General features: G+C 40.5%; 1 protein-coding gene across 3 annotated transcripts in view; it reads right to left on the reverse strand.

Annotated features, from left to right (window-relative positions):
• LOC124623200 (outer dense fiber protein 3) overlaps positions 1-14,297 on the reverse strand; it is a 109,669-nt gene that overhangs the window by 24,943 nt on the left and 70,429 nt on the right. For all 3 annotated transcript variants that reach the window (XM_047149014.1, XM_047149013.1, XM_047149012.1), the window contains exon 3: positions 408-468. In XM_047149014.1, the coding sequence (XP_047004970.1) occupies positions 408-468 (61 nt within the window). The remainder of the gene's footprint in view (positions 1-407; positions 469-14,297) is intronic.

Consider the following 14,297-nt stretch of genomic DNA (forward strand, 5'->3'; position numbering starts at 1 on the left):
GACAGTCCGTGGAGCACTTGTGTGCTATAGACAATGGTCGTGGGTGCAATTCTTCATCTTACACACAGTTTTAATCTGCTGGGAAATTTAAAGAATACTTATTGTTCTTGCATAATCAAAGATGTCATGAAGTCAGTGTTGGTTTGGCACAGTAATGTTGTATGAGCTATTTTCCTGTCAGAGATGGTCTGCCCATGTTTCTCCATGTAGGGAACTAGCTCACTCAGTCAGTAATTGTAAACCTATGTTTTTACAGGAAGTAATCAATGACGAAATTGGGTGTTTCTCATATACACAAAACATTTTAGCTATACTATGTATGATAAATCAACTTATCAGTTTCATCCACAAAAATTAGCTTTCATAAAACCAGAAAATTGCACAAAATGAGCTGTCAAAGTTATTACCTGCTGCCAAAGCTGAATGCCGGAGCACGTCCCCGTTTAGAATCAGGAACAGCAGAACCTCCTGCAGAAATAAAATAGCAATCATCAGTTTTAGAAAGGCTATCCTTCATTGCATTGTCACTAAAATTTTGCTTCTTTAGTGCAGCACCTTTAGCTGCTATGTTAATGAAGTGTCTTTGCTTAATATTGCTATCAAAAACATTTTATTCTCTGGTCACACTACAAACAATTGCAAATTTAAGATGGAAGGACTGATGTCAAGAATAACATACAATAGTAACAAATATCATTAAAAAAAGACTAACAACTGCATGATATGTAGACCACATTATAGACTGTAGCAGTTTCATGACTGAATTCAAACAAGACTTTCAGACACATTGTTTGTGTAGGAAACCAATATATTGTATGTGTGTGTGTGAAGCAATGTATAGTATGGCAATGTGTCTGACAAAATAAGTGTGAAAATGATTTTACGTGAATTGCTAGAATGAAAAATGTTAAACCTAAATAGATACTTTTTTAAAAAGAAATAATGATTGTTGACTGTATCCCATAATTTACTCTTACTCTCTGTTCCTCATTGACTAATTATGATCTTTTTTGTTATGTTGCTAACATCAATATTAGGATATTTTCCTAAATTCAGATTATCACCTGCAGTCGTCGATCTAAAATTTCACCATAAATTTTATATCTTCAGTTTTTTACTGATTTATCATGTGCCTTTTCATAGTTAATCATCTTACCCAGAAATGAATATGAATGAGCTAAATTCTTGGTGAAAGTCAAGCACATCTAATGTACTTTATTTTCCCCCTTCTGTCATTTCCAACATCTTACCCAGAAATGAATGTGAATGAGCAAACGTCTTGGTGAAAGTCAAGCACATCTAATGTACTTTATTTTCCCCCTTCTATCATTTCCAACATAAATGCTAATTTTGAGACCTGTTATAGTAAACCTATTTGGTTACTGCAGCTGCTTGTGTAGGACATTTTAGTGAAAAGATCTCCAAGTTTATTTGCTAAATTAATTATCTAAAAATGACTAAGAAATTTATGCACTGTGTACCTCATAACTACATTCCTTGAGAATAGTGTTAGTGTCTACTTTGTAGCAGTTCTCTCAAAAACAGCTTTGTGTTGATATGATAGGCAAAGCTGTTCTTGTTCAGTGTTATGGATCTTATCTGGCACTACCGTCTTTTACAGTTCACTTGTGTTTTGACTGTACAACTTAAATGATTTGTCCATTCCAGAAAGCCTGTGAGCAGTTCTCAAATGTTGTACATTTTTGTATCATGGGGCTTTAGCCATTTAGATAAAATCTCTGATTGCAAAGAGAAAGGATTGAAGGAACAAGTAATTCTTGAAAAGCTATGCAAATGGTCAGCAGTATTCTATAAGGCACTTTGTACATCTAGCTGTTTGATTATTGTCTTGTTTGATATAATAGTGATATTCTACAAAACTAAACAGTGAATGAGTTGCAAAACATATGCATAACATAATACATGCAGAAGAGATTAAAAACAACAAAGATAAAATGGTGAAACTGTCATTTTACAACAATGCTGTGCAGCACATAGTGTGGGGCAATTACACTATTTATGCAAAAATGGAAATGTGGAGGTCAGTTACGTACCTGTCTTACTAATGGAGTCTTGTCTATGAGTAAAGAAGCACTCCAAATGACAAACCATAGAACTTGCCTCATTGATATATGCACTTTAGTATTAATGTTACCAGGAATTCCCATTCATTATTTAATATTTCACTGTGATTTGTCATTTTTTTCTACTTAGGCTCTTGGGGTTCTGACTTTTTCCATCTTTAAGCTGTCATAAAATGAGCAAGTGACATCCATTTTTTGCAATAATTTCATTATCAATATCTGATTTTTTTCAGAAAGCACGGTGTTGTGTCTCTGTATGACTCATAAGTGAAAGCCTGCACTCTGTGCACAAATTCGGTTTTGATGAATTTGAAAAGCTTTGTTTTGGTCTTTGACTTCACACCTTTTATTTTTATGACATTGGGTTCTTTGGATCGTTCATTCACTTGCTCTGTGTTTCGTGGATGTAAAGTTTGCGAAGTACCACATCTCATTGTTAATGTAGATGTACATAAGGAAATTATTGTTAACTTCTGTAATAAAATTTACATGCAGTTGCAACCACAGTTCATTCTGTGACCAGGTGAAGCACCTTAGTCACGGTTTCATGCACATTTTTCCCCTCCACAATGTCATGTGAAATGGTTTTAACAGTAATTTTGATTAGCTGTGCAACCTTGCGAATGCTTGTCCTTGTCACTTATGGAAGAAAGAACACAATTTTAATTACTATAAAAATATCAGAAATCACTCTTTACAGAAAGTCTACATCTATATCTAGATTTTGTAAGCTGCTGAATGGTGTGTGGTGGAGAGCACCTAATGAACTACTATTACTTCCCCCCTTTGCTGTTCCAGCAGTGATTGGTGCTTGAGAAAAAAGACTGTTGATAACCTTCTGTATGAGCTCAGATCTATTTAATTTCACTTTCACAATCTTTTTACAAGATATATGTAGGACGAAGAAGGATGCTGATTGACTCTCTTACTAAAGTAAGCTCTCAGAATTTTAATAGTGAAGCACACTATATTGCTGATGAATGACCCTGTTTGTAAATACATAGGCAAAGCTGCGTGCTTTATTGTTTATTTTTATTTGTGCCAGACTGGTATCAGGCTATAGGCCCACTTAAGTAGGTGTGTATTTTATTACTTTAATTCCTAAATGGTTTCAACCAAATCCTTGTTGTGTTACAGATGAGGCAATGATGAGGCTCACCTGTAACACAACGGAGACATGCTAGAAACCAACTAAAAATTCAAGTATAATTTTAGGAAGAACCTACAGATATTCTATGAGGGTACGAGAATAAATTATACAATCACTGAAGATTCGCATGTAGACCAGTAATGGTCCGCTCAAAATAAAAATGGACAATGCATACAATGTAGCTTCATAAAAGCTACAGTACTCTGCGAAAACAAAACACTGTGATGTAAAATACAACTATTACAGTGTCTGCCACTGGTGTTGGATGAGCATCTCTGTGGCATCTTTTCATGCACAAACGAACCAGTGATGAAACACTCTGTTTTCTGTGTATCTCCTGTATTTACTTTATCAATTGTACCTCATGAGAGTTTTGGGCTGAGTACTAGTATTTAAGTATCAGTCAAAAGATGGTTTTGTAACGTATACTCTTCATGTGGCAACTACACTTTCCGAGGATTTTTCAAAAGAATATGTCTGGGATCTGCCATCAGTCAACTTATTTTATGCAGTTTATCCATTTGCAGTCACCCTGTACTCATTCTCCTAGATATTTAATGAATGTGTTTCTGGAGATTTTTTTGGCAGTTATGGAACCAAAAATAATTGTTATTTTTGCCCATTTACACACAATGCGTTCCATTTTTTTTATTTTGAAGGCCAATTGTCAATCCATGCACCAAGCATATGTCCTTTGCAGGTCTCCCTGCATTTAAGTAAGATTTTCTGGCATAGCAACTTTTGTATATTTATTAACAACATCAACAGACAGTCTCATGGAGTTTCTGCAGGGTCAATTATGTTTATGGTGGAAAGTAATTTTCTTGACTGTAATGCTCCCTTGGGGTGCACCCGATGATACTTTGTCAGAAGATCTCTCTCCATCAAGAATGATACGCTGTGTCCTGTATGCTAGGAACTCATCAGTCCAAAAGTCAAGGAATATGGCATCAAGCTGGCAGCAAGTATCTACCGTCTTATAGGTCTCATGGATTAATAGAAACTAGTTTCTTGCAGATCATTGTTTGCAAATTCTCCAGAGAAATATAGTACACGAGCATCCTTTGTCTGTGATAATGAATCGTTGCTGTACACACACCTTGTTTCATCAAGTGGGATGGTCCAGTGGTAGGACTGGACAAACACTCAGGAGGGCAATGGTTCAAATCACCATTTGGCCATATGCAGAGGTGGCTTCTTTCTGAATCTACATATAATTGTTTATAGTGGAGGGTACTTCTATTAGCCCTATCTGATCCTCTCCCTCTTTTCCTGTTCCATTCGTGAATAGCATGTGGAAGGAATGACTCTCAGTATACCTACGTAAGAGATCTAATTTCTCTGGTTTACTGGTCATGATCATTTTGTGAGGTGTATGAGGCACGAAGTAACATGTTGTTCAACTCTAAACCCAAACATGCTCTCTCAGAATTTCGGTAATATACAATGGGTTATGCACAACACCCCTCTCACAATCTTCCACTGGAGTTTGTTAGCAGCTCTGTAAAGCTCTCGCGCCAGCTAAATGAGTCCATGACAAAACGCTCTGCTCTTTGTTGAAAACTGTCTCGTCTATTAATCCAATTTAATAAGTGTCCTAGACTGATGGCCAGTATTCAATCGGTCGAACAAGCATAAGCAATTTCTTTCGAAAGGTATGAACAGTGTTTCCTAAAGGTTTTTCCAATTATTCTCAATATCTGCTCTTTCTTCAATTTTTTTTGTGTGGTCATTTCATTTTAGATCGCTCCAAATGATAACTTGTAGGTTTTTTTTTTTACAGTGGTTACTGTTTCAAGTGATTTATCACCAATGCCTTTCATTTATTTACGAGCACTTTCCAGATCAAATGCCGATCCCTGCACCAATTATCGAAACTCTGCAGGTCTTCGCTGCAGTTCGCTAGTCTTCTGGCGTCCTTTCCTTCCTATACACATCTCCATCTTACACGAAAGATCATTTATATATAGAGTGGTGCAGAGCAAGTTGTGCTGGGAAATAAACTGTTAAGAAAAAAAAATCGATGTGTTGTACTGCTACCATTGAAGTTAGTCAATCAGGCAGACGAGCTATAATTAGTGTCAGTTGTCCTCATACAGTAGATGATAGTACTCGAGACTGCTCAGCCTTTGGCTCACGTTCGATCCTTACTACAGTCCCATGTCTAAGATTTGTATCGCTCTCTTATTCGGCTTTTGGAAACCAAATGAAGAACACGTTTAGCAACACCGTCTCTGGCGGGCCACTTGAATTTGTGCACAACGCCCTGATTGGCTAACTTCAGTGTTAATTAACTCGGAAACGGAGCAACGTATCGAATGTTTTTCTCGACAGTTATTTCTCAGCATTGCCTACTCTGCAACACTTTCGGACGACAGTGTGGTCGCAGTGCGTCCGATCTCCTTCGATAGTTTTTTGCGGTGTCAATGAGTTAAGGTTAGGTTAGAATCTGTTCTCTGTATGAAGTAGGTTAGATTTTAACATCCAAGGGTGGAATGGCTACCACAACGCCTCTGTGCTACAGTGCGGCTTTTGCTATTAAAAAGATGCCGAATGCGTGTGAATGAGCAGTGTCTATCTCTAACATAACGTGGCACGTACTGTACACTGTGTTCTCAGTTCTGGGAATTACCAGACGAGTTTTAGGAATGTATGAGAATCATTCTGTTATATACTCGAGATGATTCGTAGTGACCTTGAAAAGCAAGATTACAAATCCTCTGTTTTGCTGCATTTATATCAGGTTGTGAGAGATACTTCAGTTAGCTTTCAATGACTGTCATTCAGCATACGTGTGAAAGAAAGAGTTTAGAAGGTAAACTGACACCTAAAGCACTGAAAAGCAGAAGCCACTTCGTGTAACACAATCACCGTCCTACTGGTAAAGAAGCGTCGGTAAGCAGTAATAATAATTTGTAGACTGCTAAAGTCTATCTACTACACCCGGAAAAAGACCCTCTACAGTAACTTTAAGCATAGTATACACCATTCTTCTTACTTAAAGAAATTATTTTTTGAGGTTATAACTCACGCCTAAAATTTTCGATAGTGATATTGTCTGCTTGTGGTTTCCAATAAATCTGTGACTTCAGTCCATAGATTCCGAACTATGTCCCAATCATGATATTTTTCGTTCTCAGGATGCCACAAACTACTCCTTTGACCAAGCTTATCAGTTTCTCACAGTCCACGTTTCGTGTTGTGTGGGCAATATGACCGCAGAAAACAAGCTGATTTGAATTTCACCGATTGTCGTCCGAAGACCATGTTCGGGCGATCAGATTGGCTACATTGTGACCGCGCGCGTAGTGACGTTTGATTTGCAAAGATCGGTCGTCGCCTGCCGATGTCGGTCGTCGTCAGAATCCACCGATATCGTTGCCACTGTTACCGCAGCCTTATATGTTTTTCAGACCATTTCTGGCTACCCTGTATGTTGTAAACAGTAACGTCCTTTTATATTTTCTTGGGGTTCTCCTGAAAATACCTCCACATCTGTCGATTTTGTTTCGTTAAGAGCGACGAGTTGACTTACATCTGCAAGGAAGTCTTGAAGCCAGTCGCATACCTGGTCCGATACTCAGTAAGCTCTTTTTCTTTTCTTTTTTTTCACTGAACGGCAGTTTAGGACGGTGTCAAATGCCTTCCTGTAGACAAGGAACACGGCATCATCCTGAGTGCCGTTTTCTACAGCTCTATAGATCTCGTGGGGGAACAGAGCGAGCTGTTTTTCCAAAGATCTCTGTTTGCGGAACCCATGTTGATTTTTATAGAGGAGATGTTCGTTCCCCAAACAGGGTCTAACACGGGGGATTGTACTTAGTGTATGATGAGTTCGTCGTAGAGGGGATGTTAAATTCTTCTGTTCTTTCGCCCCCTTTATCATTTTATCTGCTTCCTGTGCTGTTTTCTCACATTTGAAACGAACATTACTGCGCGCTGTGTCAGCGAGTAGCAGTGACTGACGCGACGCGCAGCCGCAAGAAACGTCCTTCGCCACTCAGAGCAGGCTCCAAACGCTGGAGAAAATAACGGTCATTTGGCAAGACTCCCGTGATGTAGCGCCTCTGAGCGTTCAGAGGTAGCACTGGCGGTTCTTCACTGGAGAGCTTTACATTCGGAGTGCATATGAGTAGTTCTTCTCGCACTTCTCCCGTTGACGCGTTTGAAATGTCAATACATGGTGTAAAAGAAAAACAAGCTTTTGCCACGCACTTAAAACCGATATCCGAAGTACATCTACATCTACGTGATTACTCTGCTATTCACAATAAAGAGCCTGGCAGAGGGTTCAATGAACCACCTTCAAGCTGTCTCTCTACCGTTCCACTCTCGAACGGCACGCGGGAAAAACGGGCACTTAAATTTTTCTGTGTGAGCCCTGATTTCTCTTATTTTATCGTGATGATCATTTCTCCCTACGTAGGTGGGTGCCAACAGAATGTTTTCGCAATCTGAGGGGGAAACTGGTGATTGAAATTTCATGAGAAGATCCCGTCGCAACGAAAAACGCCTTTGTTTTAATGATTGCCACTCCAATTCACGTATCATGTCTGTGACACTATCTCCCCTATTTCGTGATAGTAAAAAACGAGCTGCCCTTCTTTGTACTTTTTCGATGTCATCCGTCAGTCACACCTGCTGCGGATCCCACACCACACAGCAATACTCCAGAATAGGGCGGACAAGCGTGGTGTAAGCAGTCTCTTTAGTAGACCTGTTGCACCTTCTAAGTGTTCTGCCAATGAATCACAGTCTTTGGTTTGCTCTACCCACAATATTATCTATGTGATGGTTCCAATTTAGGTTATTTGTAATTGTAATCCCTAAGTATTTAGTTGAATTTACAGCCTTCTGATTTGTGTGACTTATCGCGTAATCGAAATTCAGCTCATTTTTTTTAGTACTCATGTGAGTAACTTCACACTTTCCTTATTCAGGGTCAATTTCCACTTTTCGCACCATACAGATATCTTATCTAAATCAGTTTGCAAGTTGTTTTGAACATCTGATGACTTTACAAGACGGTAAATGACAGCATCATCCGCAAACAATCTAAGACGGCTATTCAGATTGTCTCCTATGTCGTTAATATAGATCAGGAACAATAGAGGGCCTATAACACTTCCTTGGGGAACGCCGGATATTACTTCTGTTTTACTCGATTTCTTTCCGTCTATTACTACGAACTCTGACCTTTCTGACAGGAAATCATGAATCCAGTCGAACAACTGAGGCGACACTCCGTAGGCACGCAGTTTGGTTAGAAGACGCTTGTGAGAAACGGTGTCGAAAGCCTATCGAATCTATTTGACATCCCCTGTCGGCAGCAGTTATTACTTCATGAGTATAAAGAGCTAGTTGTGTTTCACAAGAACGATATTTTCTGAATCCGTGCTGACTATGTGTCAATAAATCGTTTTCTTCGAGGTACTTCATAATGTTCGAATTCAGTATATATTCCAAAACCCTACTGCAAATCGACGTTAGTGATATAGGCCTGCGGTGGTCTAGCGGTTCTGGCGCTGCAGTCCGGAACCGCGGGACTGCTACGGTCGCAGGTTCGAATCCTGCCTCGGGCATGGGTGTGTGTGATGTCCTTAGGTTAGTTAGGTTTAAGTAGTTCTAAGTTCTAGGGGACTTATGACCTAAGATGTTGAGTCCCATAGTGCTTAGAGCCATTTGAACCATTTGATATAGGCCTGTAATTCAGCGTATTACTCCTACTTCCCTCTTTGGGTATTGGTGTGACTTTAGGTACGGATCTTTTTGTGAGCGAGTGGTTGTATATAATTGCTAAATTTCGTGCTATTTTATCTGCATACTCTGAGGGGAACCTGACTGATATACAATCTGGACCGGAGGCCTTGCCTTTATTAAGTGATTTAAGCTGCTTTGTTACACCGAGGATATCTACTTCTATGTTTCTCATCTTGGCAGTTGTTCTTGATTGGAATTAAGGAGTATTTACTTCGTCTTCTTTGGTGACATGTTCAGATATAGTGACATAATGAAGGCGTCGGTTATGCATTGCATTATTGTCCATTCTGTCCTAAGTCATGTAATTTTGGCATTTCAATCCATAAAAGGAACACATAATTTTGTGTGAAATTCTCAAATCTACTTTTGTAGAATTCAGTTTTCGTACATTCTGCGTAGGCCTAGTGTAACATGTGTTCACTAACCTTCATGTTGGGATTCATATGAAGATCTGAAATGGAAAACGTTCCTATTGCCAAACCTAAATTTCTCATGAGAATGAAAAAACAGCATATTTCGGTTCGTTGGTAACTGATTTGTGTCCCAAAGCTGAAAAGGTATTCTGATACCATAAAATTATTATGTTTACTGCACCACGGGGAAAAAATGATGAGACAAATTAGGAAATTACTTCCAAACACGGGCACTGCAGTAGCGATAACTGCCGATACCAGACAGCGAGGAGGAAGTGGAGGCTAGTGTTTAACGTCCCGTCGGTAACGGGGATTAGAGAGCATAAGCTCGGATCAGTGAACGATGGGCAAAGAAATAGGCCGTGCCCTTCCGAAGGAACCATCCCGGCCTTTGCCTAAAGCGATTTAGGAAAATCACGGAAAACCTAAATCTGGATGGCAGGATGCTGGTTTGAACCGTCGTCCACCCGGATGCGAGTTCAGTGTGCTAACCACTGCGCCACCTCTCTCGGTCAGCAGACAGTGACTTTCAGTTAAAATGTCCTCGCCCCGCACGGGAATTACACAACAAATGCTAGTGCAGGTTGTGACGCATGATCGACGACATGTGAAGTTTGGGTCTGCCCGTGAGTCGTTCGCGATAAGCGGGAAATCCTGTTCGAGTCCTGGTCTGGCACAAATTTTCATTGTCATTCCATTACACAACTGGTGGCTGACCGTATTCGCAATTGCGAATATGTTTCGTGTAACTTTCTAATTGTCTTACCAGGGAACTGACTGGCACTAAATATCAGTAAAATGGCTTTTGCAGAGAAGAAAACAGCAACCAGCCACTGTTAATAATGCTGTTTATTTGCACAAATAGCGTCGTTAACCGACAGGTTTATCTTCAAACAGCTGTTAAAGTTTATATGACATTTGTTACTGCGTGCATTAGTTGTTTGCTTGATTTCGAACAATCAGTGTTCTTTTTTCCCAACAACTACTTAACCAACAATAAATGTGAAGTAAACGTGGACAGCCGACAGACGTCTGCAAATGTCTTTCGCTGTTATAATATCATTACCTTTATACGCGTATAATTTAATTTTGTATGTATAAGCTCTGTTCTGCTTAGGAACTAAGTTGATACTTCTTTATAATTAAACTATCATGAGGTTACAGTCGTTCTGTATACCAGCATGTGTCCTCCTATACTGAAAAAACAATAAAAAATGTGTATGTTTTATCAACAATTAGAGCCCACGTTACATTGTACTTCCAAATGTGTCCCTTGTTCAGTGACCACTATTTACATTGTAGTTTGACCATTCTTATGTCCTTCCCCGATACAGTTGAGACAGGTTTGTTGTTTAATTCGTGGGCGAGCGTCACAGAGATACTGAAGAGGTGCACTGGAATACTCCTGAGGAAGTCTGTTAATAAAGTTTCAAGAACTAACTAAACTAAGGACATCACATACATCCATGCTCGAGGCAGGATTCGAACCTGCGACCGTAGCGGTCACGTGGTTCCAGACTGTAGCGCCTAGAACCGCACGGCCACCCCGGCCGGCGACCATCAACAGTTAGTTTGCTCCCCAAATAGCAAAACTCCTTTACTCCTTTAAGTGTGTCATTTCCTAATCTAATTCCATCAGCATCACCCGACTTAATTCGACTACATTCCATCATTCTCGTTTTGCTTTTGTTGATGTTCATCTTATATCCTCCTTTCAAGACACTGTCCATTCCGTTCAACTGCTCTTCCAAGTCCTGTGCTGTCTCTGAAGAATTACAATGTCATCGTTGAACCTCAGAGCTTTTATTTCTTCTCCGTGGATTTTAATACCTACTCCGAATTTTTCTTTTGTTTCCTTTACTGCTTGCTCAATATACAGATTGAATAACATTGGGGAGAGGCTACAACCCTGTCTCACTCCCTTCCCAACCACTGCTTCCCTTTCATGCCCCTCGACTCTTATAACTGCCATCTGGTTTCTGTACAAATTGTAAATAGCCTTTCGCTCCCGCTCGTGAGGATAAGATTAGAATAATTACTGCACGCACAAACAGTCATTCTTCCAACGCTCCATACGTGAATGGAACAGGAAGAAACCGCAGTAACTGGTAGAATGAGACGTATCCTCTGCCATGCACCTCACGGTGGTTTGCGGAGTATAGTTGTAGATGTAGACGTAGAAATCCTGCTTACTGTCGTGAACGGAGATTCTGTGCGTTGGTAACATTTCTTTTTAAGTTTTAAATGTACGTTAGTTGTTACCTGTTAACGGACCGAAACACCGAAAATCGGTTGGTGATGAATAGATATTGTGGAATAAAATGCTTTTCATTTGCTTTTCATTTTTAAATATGAAAATGTTCTACTGATGGGCGACGAAACATTCCAATTGCAGATGCCAAAGGTCAAAATTGCGATAGAATTCTTTTGTAGACAAAGAAAGGAAGCCTCAGACGGGCCACTCGCGACCGACCGATCGCCATGTCACCTGCAGCCAATGGCTTCATTTGGATGAGGTATGGAGGAGTGTGGGGTCAGCTTACCGCTTTCCTGGTCATTATCGGCCTCTGAAACCTTGGATCCGCAGCTTCTCTCTCAAATAGCGCTTCAGTTGGCATCACGAGGCTGAGTGGACCCTATTCCAGTCCTCCCACCAAGGAAATATCCCTGACAGTACTGGGAAATGAACCCGGATCCTCCGCACGGCAGCCAACCCCGCTGACCACTTTCCTAAAATCTATTATTTTCTTCCTTATTTCTCGTCATTAGTTCTGTGTGAATGCCGCTTGAGACCACTCAAACACCGTCGATGCAAATTTCATTCAGTTTTTTTTAATTATTGACTGTGGCCAGCTCCCTGGCCGAACACGCTGAGCTACTGTGCCGGTAACAGTCAGCTAAGGAAACAGATTTCGTAGACAGAGCTCTGCGGAAAATCTGTCCAGTACCACTACAAAACACTTTTTTTCGTGCTTGGATCTTTGGTCCTCTTCTCAACTTAGATTATGACTTAAAGTCCCATCGACCACAAGGTCGTTAGAAATGGAGCACAAGCTCATGATTCTGATGTATGGCGAGGAAAATCGGCCATGCCCTTTCAAAGGAACCATCCCGTGATTCTTTTAGGTGACACTTAAACGCATTATTGGGAACCTTTTTTGCTGATCAAAATCTTTGTATTCTTTCTATGGTAGATTGTCTTCCTTGCGCTATCCATCTCCTGTCCAGTTTCTTTTCTCCCTGAAAGCCTTTAAAGCTGTCGATCACTGACCTACACTTGGGCCGGACTGAGGTGTCTCCACGACTTAATTCAGCTCGTCTGAGGTCATTTCTCACCTCCATAAACCATTCCTCAGCAACTTCATCTTTGCTGCCAAGTGTATTAAAAATCTTGTTTTTTTAACCTCTTCTCGCCCATCGTAAGCAGATATTCGTGAAATTTTAGTCTTCTTTTTGTAACTGACTCGATTTATCTTTCTGATATAGTTCTTCCCTTCCTCACTATCTATACTGTCCATCCATGATCTTTAGACCCATCTTCTTGCGAAAGATCTTTCGAATTTCTGGGTTCTCTTACGCCTGGTATTCTTGTCATTCGGAAGTATTCTCTTGCTTAAAATCATTCTGTTTTAATATCAGTGTTTTGGTGTCATAGTTTAATTCCCCTTGAGATAGCTCCCTTTGTGAGTAAAGCGTGTGTCATGCGAAAAGCAATGGCCATCTTTTTTCACCTGGTGCTGTTGGTGTTTCTTCCTCCAGTTTTCACTTGTAGTATTTTCCTGTTACATTTAAAGCTGCCAACTCTGTCTTACTGTGCCCCGTCTTCAGGTAAAGAGGAGCGGCTTTGTGTTTGTCATACATTTTGTTTTTTCTAAAGAAATTTGTAGTCGAGGTTGTTTTATTTTTTTTTTTTTTTTTTTTTTTGCTTACATCCCAGTATACATATTAAGTTATTTAAGTAAATCACAGGGAACTTAAATCTAGATGGAATGATGGGGATTTGAAATGCCAACTTCTCGAATACCGGTAGACTACAGTGCCTTACAACTGCAGCACCTCACTCTTTTCCCTTGAGGGATATCGTCTTGTTTCTGGACCCACGTTGCCCAAGCAAGTACGGCCCGTCAAGGCCAAACAGCATTATGGAGTCTGCATTCGCTCATCGCTATTTGGTCACGTTACCAGCCGTAATGCTGTAGGCTTCCGCCGAAGTCAGTTCCTAGTCGTGACTTAGTCATACTGTAAACGTTCTTTACTCAGAACAGGCCTCTAACTCAGGTCATTCCGTAGCACTCAATACGTTCCTTGCCGTGACTGACATCAGAAACGGAGCCGCCGGGCTGCAGACTGTGAGCAAGCAAAGGCTGACTTGTCCGTCTGCTGGCTGAGGTCACGGTCCTCCACATGGCGCATCTCTGGAACCGGTTTCTCCAGCGCGTCCGACTGCGGCCCTCTGGAGCGCACCTCGCGAGCGTAATTTCTGGCTTTATTCGCGTTGCACAGTCTGTAGAGTAACACAGTAACTCGAATGTAGATCTGCAGAGTAGAATCACAGAGACATCCATAAACCGTTTGCACAGCTAGGTGAGAAGCGTTCACTGGATTCGAGAACATGCCGTGTTGCGGATAAAAGGGAAAAAAAGGTCACTCGTAAAATCAGTCACCGGAGAAAATGCTCCTGCCCAGATGGTTGTTGATTGTGACCACAGCGAAACCGAGAGCGGTAATATGAAAGCTGATATACTGAATTCTGTTTCTTCACTAAAGAAGATCATAAATATTGTTCATACTTTCAGCCGTCGCGCAGTTGCAAGAATGACAGGTATTCTATAAGCGAGTGCGGAAAAGAAAAACCACTGACGTCGCCAGAGACTTGAAAGGTCACTAGAT

This window comes from Schistocerca americana, chromosome 7 (assembly GCF_021461395.2).
Source record: "Schistocerca americana isolate TAMUIC-IGC-003095 chromosome 7, iqSchAmer2.1, whole genome shotgun sequence".
NCBI classification, from domain to species: Eukaryota; Metazoa; Arthropoda; class Insecta; order Orthoptera; family Acrididae; genus Schistocerca; species Schistocerca americana.